Consider the following 20,595-nt stretch of genomic DNA (forward strand, 5'->3'; position numbering starts at 1 on the left):
TGACAGGAGCCACGCCCGAGGGCCTGTGCCTGGGCCATCCTCGCACGTGCGGTGTGGCCCCTGCAGACTGGCCTGCATGGCTGTGCCCTCCCACGCCTCCCAGCACATCTGCTCCCGGTGGTCAGCCGGTCAGCTGTGGGTGTCCAGCCAAGCCTGTGCACCCCACAGGTGACTCTGGGCACCCCAAGGTTCCCAAACGCACGACATCACCCCAACACCCTCTACTTACCCCACTCGAGCCTGGAGCCACCCCCACCTGCAGTGTACACGCAAGGGGGGCTCGGATTCTGCGTGCACCCCCAGTCCGGCTCCTCAGCCCGAGCCACCCAGCCTCCCGAGCTGGTCTCCCCACCCGAAGGTCCCTCGCCCCGTCTTTTTTAGGGAGTTGCCTCCACTTCAAGAATGACCTTCTCATGTCCCAGCCAAGCGGCCCACCATTCAACAAGCCACCTGACAACGGGGAGCCAGACTCCCACAGACACAGCTGAGGGACATGTGACAAAGGCGTAGGGAGGAAGGGCTGGGGTCCCCTGTGACTTTGGGGCGGGCCCCAGAGGAAGTGAGGGCAGTAGCCCAGGCCGGCTGGAGCTGAGGGGCCCCAGAGGGAAGACAGGAACCCGAGGGTGTGATGCAGCCCCTGACTCTGCACCCAGGCCTGGAGGGCGGGGCTGGGTGGGGCCATGTGGGATGAGTGGACCCCACTTCAGGGCCGCCTGCCCGCCGACCCCTGACCCCCGCTGCCCCACCCACTGCGCTCACCAGCGTGTGCCGCTTCATATGCTCACGCCGCGTGAACTTCTTCCCGCAGATCTCACAGGGGTAGGGCCGCTCGCCCGTGTGGGAGCGCATGTGGCGCTTGAGGATACATTGGTGCATCGCCGAGAAGCTGCAGTACGGGCACTTGAACTTCTTCCTGATGACCGTGAACTCGTTGACTGAAAGAGAGCACAGAGCGCGTCACCAGGGGCTGCGAGCCCACGCGAGGCCCTGCTTCCCCGAGGCACAGGTGTCCCAGGTGCCGGCGGCCAGGCTGAAGGTCAGGGGCAACCGTGTGCGCTTCTCAGACACAGCCGATACCTTCCGCACCCACATCTAAAGCACAGTGACGCCCACACACTCCATTGCAGCAGGACACAGCATCCACTAAGGGGAAGCCAGAGCAGGGCCCTGAGCCTGCAGCCCTGCTCACGGCCGCGGCCCGCAGTCATGGCCCACTGGGCCCCAGGGCAGCCTCGACACCACAGTCCCCCTCATGAGCCCACAGAGCACCTCCCAGGAACCAAAGGCCTCCTGGGTCTGTGTCTCGGGGACGGCCAAGAGCACCCAAGTCCCGCGGTCACATTTCCTCCCGTGTTAGGAGCCAGTGGTGGACATCTGTCCTCTGGCGTCTGGATGCAGCTTCTCGGGCCCTCAGCAAGCATCAGCACCCAGAGGACAGACCAAGGGTCAAAGACACCGGACCCAGCCGGAGGCGGCCGCAGGAACAAACACCACAGGAGGGGGGGCAGCCAGTTAGGCCAGGGTGGCTCCCACTGCCCCTCAGTCCCCTTGCAAGCCACAGCGCGGAAGAACTGGTGCCAACCAGACGGCGCAGAGCAGCGACCCCAGCACAGTGGCCCCTCGACGTCCCTCATGGAGCTAGCACACGCTCCGCAGCCCACGCCTGAAACACGCCTGCTTTACCACAGGGAAACCTCGGCGCAGCACTCTGTCGCTACTGAAAGAACCGTCTGTTTTCTCCCAAGAGTTCTCAAAGGTGTCTAACCAATCGAGCAACCAGACTCCCAGGTTTTCCAGCGTGTGACAGTGAGACTGTCTGCTGGGTCTGCCGGGGCCCTGACCGTGCGCGCACCCAAGAGCTCTCTGCACTGGGGTCCCCCCGACCCATGACAGTCCATGCACACCAGAGACACACCTCCTAACACAACCGTACTGTGCCCAGACCTACCTCACCATCGAGCCGCGACTGTCACGTATTACATGCCTGTTTGTGGTACAAAACCCACAAGAAACCATACACGGTGCTCTAAACGTCGGGGCTGTTGCTGCTGGTCACAGTGGTACTCCTCCCTGGTGTCCCTGACCCTTCCTTCAGTCTGTGCTTCTGCCTGGGGCCATGTCCCTTTGGCCTCAGGCTGTTGCTGGTGCTTCTTGTCCACTTCCATTTGTTTGTTCAATGACGTCTTCATACAGCCTCGATTGCTGAGGGACAGTTTTGCTGGGTATAGAACCCTAACTTGGCAATGTTTTTGCAGCCCTTCAGCGATGGCAATCATTGCCTCGGGCTCCTGCGGCTTCTGTTGAACAGTCAGCCATCCGTCTGTTCCTCTGAAAGAAACGTTTTCTTTCCTTTGGCTGCTTTATTCTCCTTTTCGTCACTGGTTTTCAATAGCGTGGCTATAATGTGCCCAGATAGTGTTTTGTTGCTGCTGCTGCTGCTGCTATTGGTCTATGTTGGTTTTCATTCTGCATTGGGTTTACAAAGCTCCTTGACACTGTAGGTGGATGTCTTTCATCAGTTTTGGCAGATTCTCAGCTGTTGTGTCTTTGGATTCTACTCTTGCTCCCTCTTCTCTCCTCTGTGCTCTGGAACCCCGATTATACATCCACTAAACATCCTCGCCGTGTTCCATGCCCCTCTCTGCTCTTTTCTCATTCTTGACTTTTCCTCTGAGCTCTGGCCTGGATATTCTCCATTGCTCTGTCTTCCAGTTCACTCGTCCTGTCTCGTGTTGTCTCTGGACTGCTAGTGAACTATCCAAGGAATTCTTCATTTCAGATATCGTATCTTCAGTTCCAGAATGTTCACTTCATTCTTTTTTATAGATTCCAATCCTCTGGACCTACTCCCTCTTTTCACCTATTCCGTCCACTATTTCCTTGCATGAGTTGGCAATGGATACCTTCAGGTCCCTCTCTGATAAGTACGAGACCTTTTGGTTCCATTATCGGCACGCTTTGCCACTTTCTTAGTGCAAAGTACTGTTCCTCTCGGGTCAGCCTATTTCCTGCTCCAACGTTTGGCAAACATGCCCGAGAAAACTCTAGAGCAGGAACACAGCTTGTCCCTCATGATGGCCACCCTTCAAGCCTCACTTGTGCTGGTGGCTCCCCAGGTGTGCACCTGTGTGTACGGGAGGGGGTTCTACCCAGAGGGTAAGCCCAGTACAAACGAGTCATGATCAAAGCTGTAGGTGCCAACAGTTTTCTTTAAAATAAATGAATGTGTTTTCTTTAGGACTTGAGTTATGTGAAGCTGCTAAACCCGACAGTAGTCAAAACTGAATTCTTCATCTTAAACGCAGCTGAAATTATTAAATTAACATCCTTAAGGGTGAGGGGAGTCTTCATTCACACACACACACACACACACACACACACGTGTGAGGTCACCCGTCTACATTTGTGCCCAGAAGCCCAAGATGAACATCAACATGAAGCAAGTCTGTGGCAGTGAGTGGACCTACATGAAGGACCAGCCCTTCATTATCAAAATTCTCTATGTTGAAGAAAAACCAGTGTTACATTTTCATAATAAAAAATATATATATATTCCTGAGGTCAACCTCTGAGCACCCGTTTCAGTAAGAAATTGAACAAAAATAAGATTTGGGAAATTCTCACGCTGGATTCCCATGACCCTACTGAGAGTCCCATGTGCCGGATGACCGTGCAGTTTTAAGGAAAATAACATTAGCTATAAGAACAGAATACCCTGCTGTTTATTCTGAAAATGTCTCTTACGTCCCCCATTATTTTACCACCCAGCACAGACCTATGTCTTTTAGGGACAATGAACGTGTCTAAAATTCTTTACTTGTCTTAAAAATGTAACCAGAGCCCTTTCGCCCAACAGTGTAGAGACGCTCCACAACAGGCCTGCCTGTGGCCGCCTTCACGTGCCCTCTGCCCGGGCCAAGTTCCCCACGTGAGCGGAGACCGCAGCCACAGGGTCCACGGGGAACCCAGAGCCGACGTGCGGGGCAGCCTCAGAGTTGGAGCGGTTGGCACAGGCTCCTCCCGCCCCAGCGACCTGCCCCAGCAGCGCAAAGGCCACCGTGACAACAGAAAAGGAAAAGTGCTAGAAATGACATCAGCTGCGAGTGGCGCTTCCAAAGAGACCCCGCCTTGCGGAAGGGCGAGGGGCTCTGCAGCCCCGTCTTTTAGCTCCTGAAGACCCCGGCGTAGATTGTCTTGGCAACAACACTCTAAGCCTCTCTGGACACCCAACTTTTCTCTGTCGTCAGAACTTGTCTGACGAAGGCCAAGCGGGGGCCCCCGGGCAGGTGAGGCGCAGCGGCTGGGCCTGCAGGGGGACCGTGCCCGAGCAGGGTGGGTAGGCGCGGAGAGGCTTGGGGGCTGCCTCTCAGACAGACGGGGACAAATATCTGGCCCAGAAGCCCCCCCACCCCCTGGAACAAGCTCCAGCACCTGCTTCCTCCCTCCGACCGGGGCCCTGGAGCCCGCCACGCCCACAGCCACCTGCCCTGCACAGTGAGCAGACGCTGAGGCCCACATCCCGCGAGGGGGCAGCGGCAAACAGTCTGGGTGACTCTCCGCCAGCTCGGCTCCCCTCCCCGGGGAGGGTGACGGGTCTCCCTGCCCCTCCGCTCCCACTCGGCCCCCCGAGTGGCCGGCAGGCTGGTGGGGCACCTGCCCACCCACGGCCGCCTGTGGGGGACGTGAAGAGTGACTGCTTCAAAGGCACGAGTGGACACCTAGTCACAGGTCCCATCAGCCAGTGACTCTGGGACCTCCACCCCAGGCCAGGCTGCAGCGGAGCGCGTGTGGACATCCGCTCCAGCGTGAAGGCGCTGCTTTCCATGGGGCGTTTTCCTCGTGGGTCCTGCGCCGACTTCAGGGCAACGCTGTCAGGGCCCAGGGACGCTGGGCGAGTCCGGCCAGGCCTGTGGGAGCGGCGCTGACCGCCCAGCATGTGTCCCACACAGGCCCCCGGCCCCTCGGAAACCCACCCAGGCGCTGGCTGCGGCCACATCCAGAGGAGGCCTCGCGGCTGAGCCCGGGTCTCCAGGTCTCAAGAGGCGTCAACCTACAACGGGAGACAGACCGGTTACAAGCCGTCGGACGTGACGGAGTCAAGAACACTGTCAGAGACCCCTGTGCCCCCTTACTCACCGGGTCCCTGTCCGGTCACCACCAGGAGGACCTGTCATGGGTCTGGAAAGGAAGGCTACAATTAATTCTCAGTGACGGGCGCTGCAGCGAAAAGTCCGCGCTAACGGAACACCAACGCGTCCCCCCAAACGGTCCTGTCGGAAGGGGCCACCGAGAAGCCACGGCCGATTAATTCCAGAGTCCGGGACTCGTGCTTCAGCTCTTCTTAAAGGTTCGCTTGTCCTCAGGGAGACCGAGGAAGCTGAGCGGCCTCTCCCCACGTAAGGAGCAGGCCTGAGGCCGCGAGGCGCAGGTCAGCATGGACCCAGCCCGTCCGACGCCTGGTGCTTCCCGAGTTGGATGCCTTTCTCCTGGGGAAAAATTCCTCAGAGAAGTATTTTCATTTAAGTATAAAAACCAACTTAACTTCCTATCGCATGTTGTCACCGTGAGTGTGAGACACTTGTTAACCGAGTCACCCCAAGGGGGGAAGCGCTCACCACGCGCCCGGGCACGTGCGCACACGGGTGGTCCCGCGTCTCATGTGGCCTGCGGCTGGCTGTCCTCGGCTGGGCGTCCGGGCTGAGTGGAGGGTGGGGTGGCTGCTCTGTTACCTCGTCCCCCACGTGACTCAGGCTGGTGCCAGGCCCTGGGACCACGGGAAATGAGCAGCAGCTGGTGGGGCTTAGAGGGTTCCGGAAGCCCCGTCCTTGACCTTCCTGCGGCGAGCAGGGCACCGTGTGTGACGAAGCCTGGGTCTCGCTGGAGGTGGGTGCTGTTCTTAGCGTCCCCAGCGTCCCCCCAACACCAGAGAGTGCCATGTCTCCGCGCGCCCCAGGTCCGGCGTCGGGGGTCTCTCTCCCAGATGGCTGTCTCCCAGAAAGTCGAACAAGTCACGAGGACATGGAGCCCGCGCCCCGCAGCCGTGAGAAATGGTCTGAGACGCACGTGACGGAGTCGGGCTGGCTCCTTCCCTCAGTGTGGGCTCCCAGCAAATGCCCTTCACAGGAAACGGTGGGCAATGTCTGTGTGCATCACATCTGGCAGCGGCCCCCGGTCCCTGCTTTAAACACCAAGGAAACATTCCTCGAGCCGCGACCTGAGTGAGACCTGCAGCAGCTACTCCCAGCCATGCCCGCGGGAGGTCCAGGCCAAGCGCCCACCCACCATCCCCCTCGGGTTCTGCGCGTCTCCCTCCTGTGAAGAGCTTGGGGGTCTGGGCACATCTGCCCACCGCAGTCTGGGGGACCCTGTTTTCACAGACGGTGGCAATGGGCAATATGCCCACAAGAGTCAGATGATCATGCCTGCAGCCATGTGGGGGCCGGGGGGCCATCGAGTCCTGGGGGGCACCCGGGCCTGCACCCGCCGCATGCTCCAGGGAGATCTGCCAGGGACCCACGTCCTACGGCCCTTCTGAGGGCCCAAAGGCGACACGCGGGCCAGGGTCGCACCCGCTCACTGCGCACCCGAACACCACTCCCAAAGCAGGGACGTATTCTGAGCCACAAACATGCTTTTCATGGTTTCTATTCAGTGAATAACATGATTTATACGTAGGATGTTAGCTGCTGCCGGAAATGTAACAAACGTGAGTCATGTCAAACTGAAACGAAATGAAACTACAGGATGTCAGTTAAAGGGGACAGCCTAGTAACAAAACCACACGCTGAACTCAGACCTCTGAACACCAGGGCACATTTGTAGAAGATTCCAGAACCAGCCAGGAAGGCCCTCTGAGGCCCGGCGGCATAGTTCATGCTTCCCTCCAATGTCTGCATCGACTGCCCCTCTTTCACAAAACTGCCCTGATCAGACCACATTCATGGGCCGCCTGGGGACAGGCCTGGGACCCTCACAGCGTGTCCTGCGGGGAAGCGCTCTTACCCCTTGTCCACCGGCAGTGAGGAGCACCGTGCGCCTCTGCTGTGGAGCTGTTTCAGGACATTTCTGCAAACCTGTACTCAGGTCCCTGCCAAGCACATGCCACCCGAGCTCCCCGGTGTCGTGGTCTGGAGGACGCAGGACCAGGGTCCCCTCCAGACTCCGCAGAGGCTGCCGCAGCCCCACGTCACAGCACAGCCAAGTCAAGGAGCTCGTCCCCCACGGCCAATGATGACGCCGAGGCCAGCTGACAGAATGCAGCGGTGGCAGAGGAGACAGGCCTGAGGCTCCTGTACCATGCATTTGGGGAACCCCAGGTCTGCAGTTCAGCGTAGGCCAGGAACAGGCAGCTTTTTCTTAGGGTGTCAGAAAATCGAGTGTGAGAAAGAACCCGTCTTGCCCTGGCCAGTTCGCTCAGTAGGTTAGAGCATCGTCCCGATACACCAGGGTTGTGGGTTCGATCCCTGGTCAGGGCACACACAAGAACCAACCAATGAAGCACAAGTAAGTGGAACAACAAATCGAGGCTTCTCTCTGCCTCTCCTCCTCTGACCCCAGCGGCTCCGTGGCCTCGCTGCCGGCTCAACACCTGAGCCTGTGACCCGACCAGATCCACCACAGCCCAAGTCGCCAGCCACAGCCGACCCGTGGACTCTTCCACCCTGTTCACAGAAAAGAACTGGGCAGAATCTCACGAGAAAAGGGATAAATTCAGAATAACAGCAGCAAGGAGGTTAAAACATGATAGAAAGAAGAAAATACCAGACCCTACTTGCTGATGTCACCCTCCCCAGCTCTCAGGTCCCTGAGCTGAGCGGGCACGCATGTGACAGGACTCACACACGTGTCTCCCAGACATGAGGGCGCAGGTGTGACTGCCCTTGCTCCCACGCCAGGAGGGACTAAAGGCGCAGTGGACAGAGCACATGAGACATGAAGCCTTGAAGAGGAAACCTACCCAGAAGGGCCCCAGCATGGGGTCGCCACGCACCCTGTGACATCCCGCGGGTGTGCGACCTGCTGGGGGGGGGGGGTCAGGGGCCTCGCTGGGGGTGGAGATAGAGCAACCGAGGCGACGGGAGAGACACCACCCGGGAGCGCAGCTGCCTTGTCCCAGAGCCCTTCAGACGCCCCGGCCCACGGGTCGTCATGCTCGGTCCGAGGTGGTGACACTGGTGTCTGCGTGCTCACGGGCCCCTTGGGCCCATCCCCACGGAAATGCGGCAAAGCCCACACTGGGGCAAAGGCTACCAGACACCGAGGAGGTAGAAGAGCCACAGATCGTCCCCTGGCATGTCAGTCTTGGCGCTGAGGCCAGATCAGCCACGTGGGGGCAGCACAGGCTGCTGTCACCGTCACAGAGGCCAAACGGTACCCTTCGGAGCAGCCGGAAGGAGCCTGGATGCACGTCCAGGCCGGGGGACAGAGAGGAGCCGTGAGTGCAGAGGGGGCTGGAGGCCCCGACCTCTCCACAGCCGGCACGTCCAGTGGCACCCCACCCTGCCCTTGGCACCCACAAAACCTATCCCCCTGTCCCTTCAGCTGCACGTCCAGCTGCAGGACCTGCCGACTGTAAACTCCAGACGCCCAAATGCCCAGGGACCATCTTCTCGAACTGTCCCGGGACCAGCACATTCCTGACGGTTTCTGCAGAGTTGGAGCCTCTACTTCTGGGGGGAGGGACTGACTGTGCGTTTATCACACGCTGGCGTTTTGCAAACACTGTTCCATTTTCAATTCACAAGAACGGAGTAAGAGACGCGACCTCCACCTTTCAGATGCAGAAAACGACGGCTGAATGTGTTTTTAAAACCATCCCAGCGCCCGGTAGCCCTGGGTCCAAACCACAGTCAGTCCTGAGCCACCGGCCCTGCGTCTGGCTGGGCAGCGGCTCTGAATTCAGCAAAATAAAGGGAACGAACACACCCGTTTCCAAGGCGAGTCTTTATTAGCCACAGCAGCTTTGTTGCTCCAACACAAAAACTTCAATGTTTTCATGCTCATGAAAACAAAGTGATAAAAATATTGTTCTTTAAAGTAAAGATGAAAACAGAGATACATGTCCCAAGTCCCCAACATCCAGGATGCCGGCAGCTCTCCCTGCATCCCGTGGGGATGAGGTCCCACCCCCTCGTCACTCAGGCGCCTGCACCCACCACACTCGGCCCCAGGTCCACCCGGGTGGGGCACCAAGCGCCTCCCGTTTGGGGTGTGGCCTGTCCCCCACAGTGGACAACGGGGCCACCGCTTGCTCACGTTGTGCGGAGCACCAACCAGACACGGGGCGTTTCTCCTTGGTGACTGCTCTTTGCCTGCACACGGTCAGCGGCCCCCAGTGTCCACAGAATGGCTCTTCAGAGCACCTGTGACGCGGAGAAGTGGCTCGCTCTCGGGCTGGCACCCCATGGGCTCGCGGGCAGGGTGGGTGTACAAGCTAACGCCCTTCCTCTGCGCCCCGCCAGCCACTTGCTCCGAGCAACTGGAATTGGGTGGGAGGCATCTAAGTTGTAAACACGACACCCAACCCCTCTGTAACAATTGCGTGCAACCGGCATGATCTGGTGCAAACAGCCAGGAGACGCGTCCTGGTCTCAGCGTCTGCCGGTCTCTCCCCACGCGGAAGGAATCAGGCGCAGAGCCAGGGCAGGTGCCGGCAGACGGAGCCCGAGCCTATCCCTCTGCACGAGGGCTCCTCCGCCCCCCCCCGACCGCCGTCCTGACTCACACAAGCGCCCCTGTCCCGGCGGTTCCCTGATCCCAGGCACCTCTGAGCTTGAGCAGGGTGCAGGGTTAGCTGCCTTGCTTTTGAGTAGGAAACGTCTGAACTAGCACACAGCACCGCCCCCCGTAGACTTGGCAAGCACACAGCCTCCCTGACAGACCGCGGGGGTGTGCGGTGCCCGACCCACAGCCGACTGCGGCACCACGCGCAACACCCGCTCCCACCGCCTCGCGGTCGCACGCCCTCTGCTCCGCTCGATGCTCAGAACTGAGCGGAGGGGCCGCGGGGCCAGCACTTACGGGACAGAGAGTGGGTGCCTTTGGGCAGGTACTCCAGCAGCAGGGAGCTGTCGTCCCCCAGCACGTCGGCCTTGAGGGACAGCAGGCTGTTCTTACTCATGAGCGCTGCCCGCAGGTTGGCCACGGCGGTGGCCTGCTGCAAGGCCTCGTCCTTCTCCGGGGTGAGGGGCGGGCCCAGGTAGCCGGCTTCGGCCCCCAGGAGGCCCTCGTCCACGTGGGCATAGAGGTCCACCCGCTCCCCTCGGCTGTCGGAGCTGCCGGCCTCAGTGACGGTCAGGTCTGAGTCTGGGGAGGAAACGGAACACACGGGTCATTTCGAGGCCCTGCGAGTGGGAAAGAAACGAGGGAGGTGAGCTTTCCCGCCTCCCATGGCCTGGAAGGTCCGTCCCAGCCCGTCTCCAAGGTCAGCGACATGCCCACCCGAGGACGCAGCAAAGCCGCCGCTGAGGCCTCAGGTGGGGGCTCCGCTGGGAACACAGGGCCGCCACTCACCAAGGCCAGGCACCGCTGTGACCCTGCAGTCGCTTCAGCCCTGAAAGTACCCTCGGGCTGCGCTTAGACAGTCGCGGCATCAGCTCACGGCCGGCGCTTCAGCAAACCCGAGCAGGACACAGAGCAGGGACCCCCAGCCCAGAGCAGCCTCGTCACGAAACGCGCAGAAGCGGCCACAGCGCCCTCTGCAGCTGCCCAGTCAGAGGCATGTCCCGCGCCCCCAGGAGGAACACTTATCGCCACCTCCTGATGTAGGGGTGACATGGTTCAAACAAAACTTCAGAAGAACTCGTCTGTTCTAAGCGCTGCCGATGCACAGAAAGCAAATGAGGATGCCTCACAGCACCTGGGCGTCCCACAGAAAGGGGGACACTGTGGGCACATCCTTGCGCATGCCAACGCTGCTTCCCACGACCTACCACACAAGCGAGACGCCGTGATCAGACACGGCTCCTGTGGACGCTTCCCCGGAAGCTGCTAGGTGAGGATATGCTCGCATTCAGCTTGGAAAAAAATCACTTCAAATGCTAACAGGCCTCAGAGCCACCACAGCAGACGGGGAGCACACGGGGGTCAGCGTGGCGGGCAGCCTGCAGGACTGATGCCGGAGCATCCCCATCCAATGCTCCAAATGCCATGCATTAACCCCGTGACGTGTTCCTCCCGGGGAAAGGCCGTTCCCCCCAACAAGCAGGCTGGGAATAAAACACACTCTGCTCTGAGATGCAATGAATCCTCAATGAAAACAAAGTGACCTCCACTGGGGAGCCCAATTTACGCTTCCGAACCCCAGGCCAGGGCCAGGGCGGAGGAGTGAACCGGCAACACCAGCCGGGTGGACCGTCCCACGAGACCTCACAACCTTGCGTCCTCCTCTTAGCAACTCGGAACAGCTGAGCGGGAGCGGCTCCCGGTTGCCTTGGTAACCCAGGGGCTTTAAGACCTTCACAGGCGTACACAGCGGAACTCACTTGCTGGATTCTGAAAACACCTTCTGCTCCACAAGTGCATTTGCAGCATCAAACCCACGGCTGGCAGAGGCTACTGTTCCTCAGTATGCGGTGGACTCTCCCAGCTAAAGGCCTCCAGCGTCACAGCCCGCGGGTGACAGGTCCCTCATCAGGGGCGAGGGTCCTCTGCACTGACCACCTCAGCAGGCCCGGCGCAAAGCCCCTGTCCTGGCCACTCACCTGGACTGCCACTTGTCACACTGCAGTTGGAGCTGGTGGACAACTATAAACAAAGGTAGGAGCAGACGGGGACACTGCTGTCCCTCTCCTGACCGACAGCTAGCAGGGGGGACAGGTGGCTTTTCTATCAGCTCAAAACACACTGCCTCCTTTTGACTTAGTTCAGTTCAGCTGCAACAGTTTTGGGGGGCTGCCAGTCGGGGACATTTGCAAGGTCTGGAGTCACCACTAGGGGTGGGTTGCTACTGGCATCTCAGAGGGTAGAAGCCAGGGACGCCCCCGCAGTCAGCCGGCCCAGGCTGAGACGCTCGCACACGCAGGGGACCCGGTAACAATACGGTGGGGAATGAGGACCACAGGCTACGGTGTACCCTGGGCTCCCCGTTCAGTGAACACAGAGTTGCAACTTGGGATGAGGAGGGTGTTTTGGGAAACGCATTAGAGCCGCTGCACAACAGGGTGAACGTATTTCATGCCAATGAACCACACTAGAAAAGGTGCGGCTGTATGTGTGTGTCATGACAGCAACAGAGGCTGCCGTGCACGGGGGCCAGGGGGCCAGGACCCCTGGGAAGCCTCTCGGGCAGGGCAGGGCAGGGCAGTGGGCACCCCCGTCAGCACATGGCGGGCTGAGTCCTCGTGACACTTCTCAGGGTTTACAGCCCCACGGTTTGCTGCCTTCTGTCCATTTCTGTCCGTCCACTTGGTTGATTTCTAACCTTTCTGGAGAGGACTCTGCACCGTGGATGCTCGCCTCCTTCCTGGCCTGGACCAATGCTGGGTGGTCCCTGAGCCCTAATAAGTCCCCAGGGAGCTATTCGCCTTCAGGAAGAACACCTGACACTTAGTAAACATTTAATTTGCTGTTTACTCATCCGAGAGACAGATACAAAGTATCGTCTGGAGTGTGAGGGCTGGCTCCACATGGCCAGGCTTAGAGCCCCCCTCAGCCAACTGTGCAGGACGCCCAGTGGCTGTGAGAAAAAAAGCCCCAGGGAAAGCCACCGGGGGGAGCCTGGGAGCCAGTGGCCACTTGGCCTACGAGACGCGCAGCCGCGGTGCCCCTGCCCGCAGTGCCCGGCCCGCCTGGGACAGACGACAGGCTTACTTGAGTCGCGGCTGCTGAAGGGCCACCCGGACGTGGGCAGGAAGGACGGCACTGGGGAGCCGGCCTGGCTCTCGTCCTCGACCTGCTGCGTGATGTGCCGGACAGTCTCCTTGTTTTTCCGGTTCTTCCTCCGGCCCGAGGGCTGCCAGCCGTCCCCACCAGCCACCTCAGAGAAGGAGTTCTGCGTCGCGCCATCCCGGGCGGAGGGCGGCTCGCTGCCTCCATAATGAGCCGGCGAGACCTGCTCCTCCTTGATGCGCAGAGGTCCGTAGCCCACGTCGCCAGGCCACAGCGGCTGCGAGGGCAGGTCGTCACAGCCCTCGGCCTTGGGCTCCTGGTCCTCTTTGCTGTAGCTGCTCCCTCCTTCGTGGCAGCTGGCGATGGCCGAGTCTCCGGAGGAATTGGTGGGACTCGTGCGCCGAGCCAGCCACGGGGAGATGCTCCTGCCGGCCATGACGGCGGAGATGAGTGCGTCGGCGCTGCTGCCAGGCGGGGCGCCCACCTCGAACTCCGAGAGCTCATCGGAGGCGTCCGGCTTGATGCTGATGTCCAGGGCGGCCTTGATGAAGTCGTGGCAGGCCTGCACGATGTCCGTCATCTGCAGGAAGCTGGCCGCGGACATGACCTCGATGACGTTCCGGCTGGTGAGGGCCAGGTGGGCGGAGTACATGAAGTCGATGATGGCCTTGAAGCCCTGCGCCGTGACGATGTCCAGGTGGGTGACCGTGGCCGGCTCGGATGACTTCTGCACCTGGCAGTACAGCGTCTTGAAGTAGCGGCTGCTGCCCAGCAGCACGTTCTTGTGCGCCTTGAAGACCTTGCCCTCGACCACCACGCACACGTCGCACAGGACGCCGTGCTGCCTCTGCTGGTCCAGCTCGCGCAGCAGGTGCCGGTAGTGGGACGCGATTTCCATATCTTCCTTGCGGTTGTTCATCAGGAAGCCCGGGTGCTGCCGCGTCTACAGGCTCTGTGGGGACAAGGAGGGACAGTTACCCACGTGGCCGGCCCAGCGGCAGGCCAGGCAGTCGGGCGGCGCCCGCAGGACGGGGCTGGCGTGTCCGAGGCATGGGGCACGGGATCACGGCAGGCCTGGCCACCATCGGGAAGGAAAGGGAAGCTCTGGTTCGAGGCTTGGACATGGATTTCTGGACAGAATCCCACACACACCCAGCAACCTCCCTGAACAAAAAGCAAATATTCTGGAAACGGGGAAGACGCCCATCGGCAGCTGAAGCAAATTTCTTACCCAAATGGAAAATCTAGGTTAAAGACCCTGTGCGCTCATCCCTCACCCTTGAAGGAACATCCTTACAATCCTTACAGCAAACAAGGAGAAAAGAGCGACTTTCCACGCCAAGTCCACGAGCAACAGGACGCATCGGACAAACCTGCAGGCGGCAGCCAGGCCCCAGCACGGGCCCCAGGTCACCCTCAAGGAGCCACATGGTCACCAAAGCCCCCTCCACCCTGGGGCCCCCCCGCCACGCGTTCCCGGCCTGTGTCTCCCAACCTGGGCCCCCTGTCCTCTCGATTCACTGCCTGCGCTAGTTTCCCGGGGACGAGGCACCGCAAGCCAGCCGGCTTCAACAGCAGAACTTCATTCCCGCGTCGTCCGCAGCCTGAGCCCCAGGCCAAGGGGTCTACGGGGTCAGTCCCACAGAAGACCCCAAGGGCTGATGCGTCCCAGCCACACCCCTCAGGGTTCCTTGGCTTGTAGGTGTGCCCCCCACTCCTGACTCCATCCCCACACGGTGCTCTCCCTATGTGTGTGTCTGTCCCCACGTCCCCTTCTTATAAGGACACTAGTCGTGTGGGATGAGGGGCCGCCCTGCTCCAGAGTGACCTCATCTTCATTAATTACGTCCAACTGGTTTCTGGCCACGTGACGGGAGAACCAAGGTCTGGGGCATGAATGCAAAGGAGGAAGTGTGGGTTTCAAGATCTGAGTCCCCGTATGAGTAACTCTATTCGCCAGTGAAACGGGCCCTTTAAGAACCAGGAAGACCGCTGAGAAGGGAAGGAAGCTCGGTGCCGCCGTGTGGAAGAATGAGCTCACAGAGCCTTCTTTTTTCCTAAAGTCATTTCAGCTCGAAGGCAAGTTCTGAAGTGGGTTCTCACTCAGCCGGGGCGACTTCAAAACCAGTTGTGTACCTGACAGAGGGTCTGCCATAAAAAAATACGAGTTCCCAGTAGGGGAGAGCGGCTTGGACGCTAAAAGGAAAAGGACTTCAGGGTGATGACAGTCCGAGGAGAGCAGTCTGCTGTGGGGAAGCCCAAACAGCGGCCACACTGCGTTTCAGCAGAAAGTCTCCACATCAGGAGACGGCCGCGGGGTCTAGCCACCTGGCCGAAGCGGGACAGCAGCTCCCGATGGCCAGCTGCCCCGTTGCTGTTCGGCAGCTGGGACCCTAAAAGTGGAAGCACCTGGGCAGCTAAGCCGGTCATATCGTAACCACCGATGAGTGTCCCCTGACAGCAAAGCAAGCGCAAGGCAGGAGGCCAGGCGCACTGTCCAGTGGAATCACACCTGGGTTCAGGGCACACACCTGTGCAGGGAACATGCACCTGGCCGCAGGGCACACACCTGTGCAGGGAACATGCACCTGGGTGCAGCGCACGCACCTGTGCAGGGAACACACACCTGGGTGCAGGGCACACACCTGTGCAGGGAACACACACCTGGCCGCAGGGCACACACCTGTGCAGGGAATGCAAACCTATGCACACACCTGTTCACAAGCTACACATCGTTCATGGGAACACCTGTGGTCTCACACCTGTGGACAGGTAACCTGACCATCATCTGCTGCACAGAGGACCCTTCTGTGTACCCAAAGGGTCAGGGTGGCAGCCCTTGAATAAGGGGCCCTTTCAGAGAGAAGCCTGGGGTCCACGAGGGATGCAGACGCCACAGTGTGGCCAGGTTAGGTGCTAAGTGCTGGGTGAGACCAAGGGCACAGGGGACACCCTAACCCCACCTCTGTCTGTCTTCTGCGGGGTCACCGTTAATTTTGTTTACAACTCACTCATCTCAAGGCACTTCCGTCTCAGCCAGAATCACCACGAAACAATCTGAATCCACATTCCAGACCAAACTCCAACATCACATCAGACTGATCGGGGCTTGGGGCTCATGAGTGGCCCATGCCCACATGGACAGCCAGGAACACGGTGACAACGCAAGTGACCAAACGGCTGCATGACAGAGGGTTTCCAGCGAGCGCCTGCCCTGTCTGGGTGGGCCCCTCCGTGCCTGATGCTTGTGTGTCAAGGCCAAGGGAAGCACATGACAACACACACAGGAACCAAGAACGTGAGGACTGCTACGAATGTACCCTGCCTGCTGCACCGTGTGTTCAGTCTTAATTCCAGGAGCAGGGTAATTTTTCCTTTCGTCCTCAAGGACTTCTGCCAGGAAGCAATTTGTTCTAATAAAAATGTAAAACCGTGGATGCAATTTAGACCTCATGTCCCCGTTCCAGCCAGAGGAGCATCAGGTCTGGGCAAGGACCCGGGACCCCACTGGCTGGCCAGCTCTTCCCCCAGGACCAGTCACTGTCCCACTCACGAGTCTGGAACAACTCACCCCAGCCGGGTTGCTCAGTTGGTTAAAGCATCGTCCCCGTACACCAAGGTTGCGGGTTCGATCCCCAGGCAGGGCACACACAAGAATCAACCAATGAATGTGTGAAGAAGTGGAACAAGAAATTGATGTTTCTCTCCCTTCTCTCTCTCTCTTTCTCCCTTCTCCGGTCTCATTAAAAAAAATTATTTTAAGCAGGAATTTAAAACGTCTGAGGTGCGAACGTCCCTCTTAAGCTCCACCAGACTCCATCTCGCCTTCTGACCTCTGACTTTTAACCTCTGCATTTCAGGTAGACTTGCCTTATCTAAAATGTCCCTGAAAATGTAACTGAGCAGACAAATACTATTTTAAAGTGGGAGGATAACACCTTCAGGGCCAGAACCAAACTGCCTGGGCCTGGTCACCGAAGTCCGGGCAGCGACCACAGCCTCACTGCTCTGAACACTAGTCTTTGCCATGATGTTGGTGAGAGTTCTTTTTAAAACGTGGATCACATCTTGAACAGACACTTCACAAAGAAGATACACGAAGGGCCATGCACGGGCTATGCCATGCCCCCTGTGAGGTACCAGGCCGCTGAGCCGCTGCCCTCTCTGTTCCAGCCCTGCCCGGCATCACTTGAACAGAAGAGCCCCCTGGCTGGCCACAGAGCCCTGACGATGAGCCTGTGTCTGGGGATGACAGGAGACCCAGGAGTGGGGGTGGGGTGTGGCCAGGTGACCATGAGACAGAGCAGGGCAAGCAGGCGACCGTGTCACCAGTTTGGTGCCGGCTGCTCAGGGTTCTGCCAGGCCTCAGGGTGGCGGGGGCACCAGCCACCAAGACAGGGAACCCAGAGGCCAGTGCTTCAAGGGGAAACGAGACCTCAAGCGGGGCCACCAGCGGCGTCCCAGTCGTCCTCACTCAGGTTCTGGCACATGGAACAGTGGCTGGGGGCCCTGGGCACAGCAAAGACCCTGGCAGGGCCGGGAGGCCTGTGTACGTCCACCTGAGCGCTGAGTCACGGAGGCAGCTCTGTGAACTTCCCGTTTCTCTGTTTCCGCTGGTGGGAAGTTGGTCTGGGGGAGTTTCTTTGTTTTCTGGGTTGGGAGAGAGAAAGGGGAAGGAGTCACCTCTGCGCCCAGACACCTCCTGCACACGCGGTCCGGTCCGGACCTCTTGTCTCCAAACCACGCTTGGTCTGGACGGGCCGTGACACCCCATTAGCTCATCCGGGTGACGCACGAGGCGGGCAGAACAGACGTGCTCGCTCTGCAGGGCAGATCTGCAAAGGCCAAGTTCTGCGTGGGACCCAGGAGGGACGGCGAGCCCCTCCCACGGGATGCTGCCTTCTCCTCCAGGAAGCCCTCCAGTGCCCCGCCCCCATGTCTGAGAGCCGGGCCGCAGGCCCACATCTCAGGGCTGGACAGGCTCCGTGCTCACTCTCCGAGTCACCGAAACTAAAGGACCTTTTTTTTTCTTTTCCATTAAACCTGCAATATTGAAATCCTACATTCTAAACTCAGGAAATGCTTTTAAATGTCCCATGTTATGTGCAGGTACAAGTGGGAAGAAGCAGCAAATTCCTGGTCCCGGGACGCGGGCTTGACGGCGGGTGGTGAGGCTGTGCGCCCGCCAGCCGCTGACCCTGTGACGTCCCAGCTCCGAGCCACCGGGGGTGTGACAGTTCAGAGCATGACACCACTCTTGGGCCCTGATCTTCTGGCCAGTCACAGCCCACAGCCACGGCACGGAAGGGATGCAGAGTTACTCACTGCTGTGGGCTGAATTGTGTCCCCAAAAAAGATATGTTAAAGTCCCAACAACCCTGGTACCTACGAACGTGACCTTATTTGGAAATAAGGTCTTGGCAGATTTAAGCAAGTTAAGATGAGGTCATAACCCGATAGGACCGGTGTCCTTATGGAACGGGGCAATCTGAGCACAGATAACACAGGAGCCACATAAAGAGGGAGGCAGAGGGGGGGATGTGGCCCGTGATGCACCCAGGGACCAGGGACACCGGGGTGGCTGATGAGGCGGGAAGGACCCTCCTGGGAGGCTCGGGAGGGAGTGGCCGGCCCACCTTGACTTTAGCCTCTGGCTTCCAGGAAGGTGACAGGATACATTCCGTGTGGTCCTTTGTCACACACCAACTTTAGAAAAATTTTTAAATTTTCTTCAAAAGCTCATAGGCTTACCAAGCCGGAAAAGCCATTTCCGGGGATTTTAAACCTGAGCGATCCTGTGACTTGAGGTGTTAGCGCCACACCTGTGCTCCCTGCCAGCGAGAGGGAAAGACTCTAAACAGGAGACGAAGGCAGAGTCATGGAGCCGCAGCATGGCCTCTGCCATGGCTGAGGTCGCGTTTCTGGGGCAACACCTTCGCGCCTACGAAAGAGTTGCGAGAATAACCCAGAGGACGTTCCAAACATGGGTTTACGTCAGGTGAGAGGCTGGAATTGTTGATCAGCCCATTTTTCTTAACAGCGGCATCCCTTGGGGACAAGAGATGCCACAGGCCCAGGTGAGGAACCACATGCGCAATGGGCCAGGTACCCAGCTGTCTTGGTACCGTCTCTGGTTCCAACGGAATCGCACATCAGCGCTGGTGTCCAGCAGGGCTTCAGCCACCAGTGAGACATGTTGCCAATGCCCACTGCCAGTCCTGCAGAAGGACGGGGCGGGCGGGGGGTGGACAGCAGCTGCCTGAGCTGCCGCCAAGACCATCCGCGGGCAGATCCTGTCTCTGCCGCTCGGGCAGCTGCCCACATCGGCCTCAGCGGCACAGCCAGACCTCAGCGGCTGACTTGTCACACGGGTCCCTGGCACCCCCACAGCAGCCCCTGGGGGCACAGGCCAGGTCGCAGGGGCCCAAGGCAGGGACATGGGGTGGACACACAAGGCCACGGTGGGCAGACTGTGCTGAGGCCACCTGGACCCACAAGGATTCAGCCTAGATGGCCCTCAGGGGAGGGGACGGGTCTTCCTCTCTGATCGAGGTCCTGGCTCTGGTCACAGCTTGGGTACAGGGGAGGGCTGGGTGGTTGAGGGCACCCTGTCCCCGCCCCCCCGTCATGTGATGGAGAGCCCCCTCTGTAAACGGCTGGGCTGGGACGGGCTCCAGGGACCTTTAAGAATGAAACTCATGCCCTGGCTGGTGTGGCTCAATGGAATGAGCGGAAGCCTGCGAACCAAAGGGTCGCCAGTTCGATTCCCAGTTGGGGCACGTGCCTGGGTTGTGGGCCAGGTCCGTGGTTGGGGGCACAGAGAGGCAACCGTATATTGATGTTTCTCCCCCTCTCTTTCTCTCTCCCTTCGCCTCTCTCTAAATATAAATAAGTAAAATCTTAAAAAAAAAAAAGAAAGAAAGAAAGAAATGAAACTCCATAATTCAGAGCAGAGACTGGGACCTGCCAAGACTTGGGGACTCACGGGGCATGCACCGGGGGGTGGCCCAGTGCTCTGGAGCTGCGGGGCACACAAGGGGCTCTCTGTGCCCTACGGACAGATGACCACCGTGCCCCGAAGGGAACGGCACTGCTGAGCCAGGCAGCCACGGGAGGGCCTCTCATGCCCTGGGTACCTCACCAGGCCCAGCGCCCCAAGACTGCTGACACTCAGGGGGTCCTGGCCAGGTGCTGGGTGGAACCTTCATCTCTTCTGTTGTAAACTCAAAGTTAACATCGAAACGTTAACCTAGTGAAATGTCCTAGACTCCAAGAAAAGGGTTCAAAGGAAAATCTGAATGCCGAAGCTGCGGATATTAACGTGAGGCCCTAAAAGCCCTAAGGTGGTGGCGATGGGCACCGGGGTACCCGCCCCTGGGGCGCAGAGGCAGCGGCCAGTGGGCCACAGACGGGCTGCGTCTTCAACTCCACCCAGGAAACGACTGAAAACACTGATTTGCTCAGAGGTGTTTCCAGCACTGCTGCTCCTGAGGGCAGAGAAGAAGAAACACCCAGAGCCCCGACCACGAGAAACCAGCCCCCTCCGGGACCCGTGAACTAAATGAGGCCCGACATGGAGCAAGAAATGCCATTTACGCGGACGCTGAAACGCGTTTGAGGAAAAAGTGGGCAGAAATCAGAGCAGAGAACACCTGCACCTGGGATGCGACTCGAACCCTGTTTCCTTCCAAAGCAAGTGTCTCATTCCCGAAACCCCGGACGCACACTGTGGCCACCAAACGGGAGGGAGAGTGCAGCGTCAACACG

The 20,595-nt window shown here is 59.3% G+C and overlaps 1 protein-coding gene across 1 annotated transcript in view; it reads right to left on the reverse strand.

Moving 5' to 3' along the window:
- ZBTB46 (zinc finger and BTB domain containing 46) overlaps positions 1-20,595 on the reverse strand; it is a 33,354-nt gene that overhangs the window by 2,967 nt on the left and 9,792 nt on the right. The window contains exons 2-4 of the mRNA XM_090286674.1: positions 12,811-13,780; positions 10,021-10,305; positions 760-935 (exon numbers count right to left, since the gene is read on the reverse strand). Of these exons, the coding sequence (XP_090142800.1) occupies positions 760-935; positions 10,021-10,305; positions 12,811-13,747 (1,398 nt within the window). The 5' untranslated portion in view covers positions 13,748-13,780. The remainder of the gene's footprint in view (positions 1-759; positions 936-10,020; positions 10,306-12,810; positions 13,781-20,595) is intronic.

This window comes from Furipterus horrens, unplaced genomic scaffold (assembly GCF_987537825.1).
Source record: "Furipterus horrens unplaced genomic scaffold, mFurHor1.1.pri manual_scaffold_8, whole genome shotgun sequence".
Lineage (NCBI taxonomy): Eukaryota > Metazoa > Chordata > Mammalia > Chiroptera > Furipteridae > Furipterus > Furipterus horrens.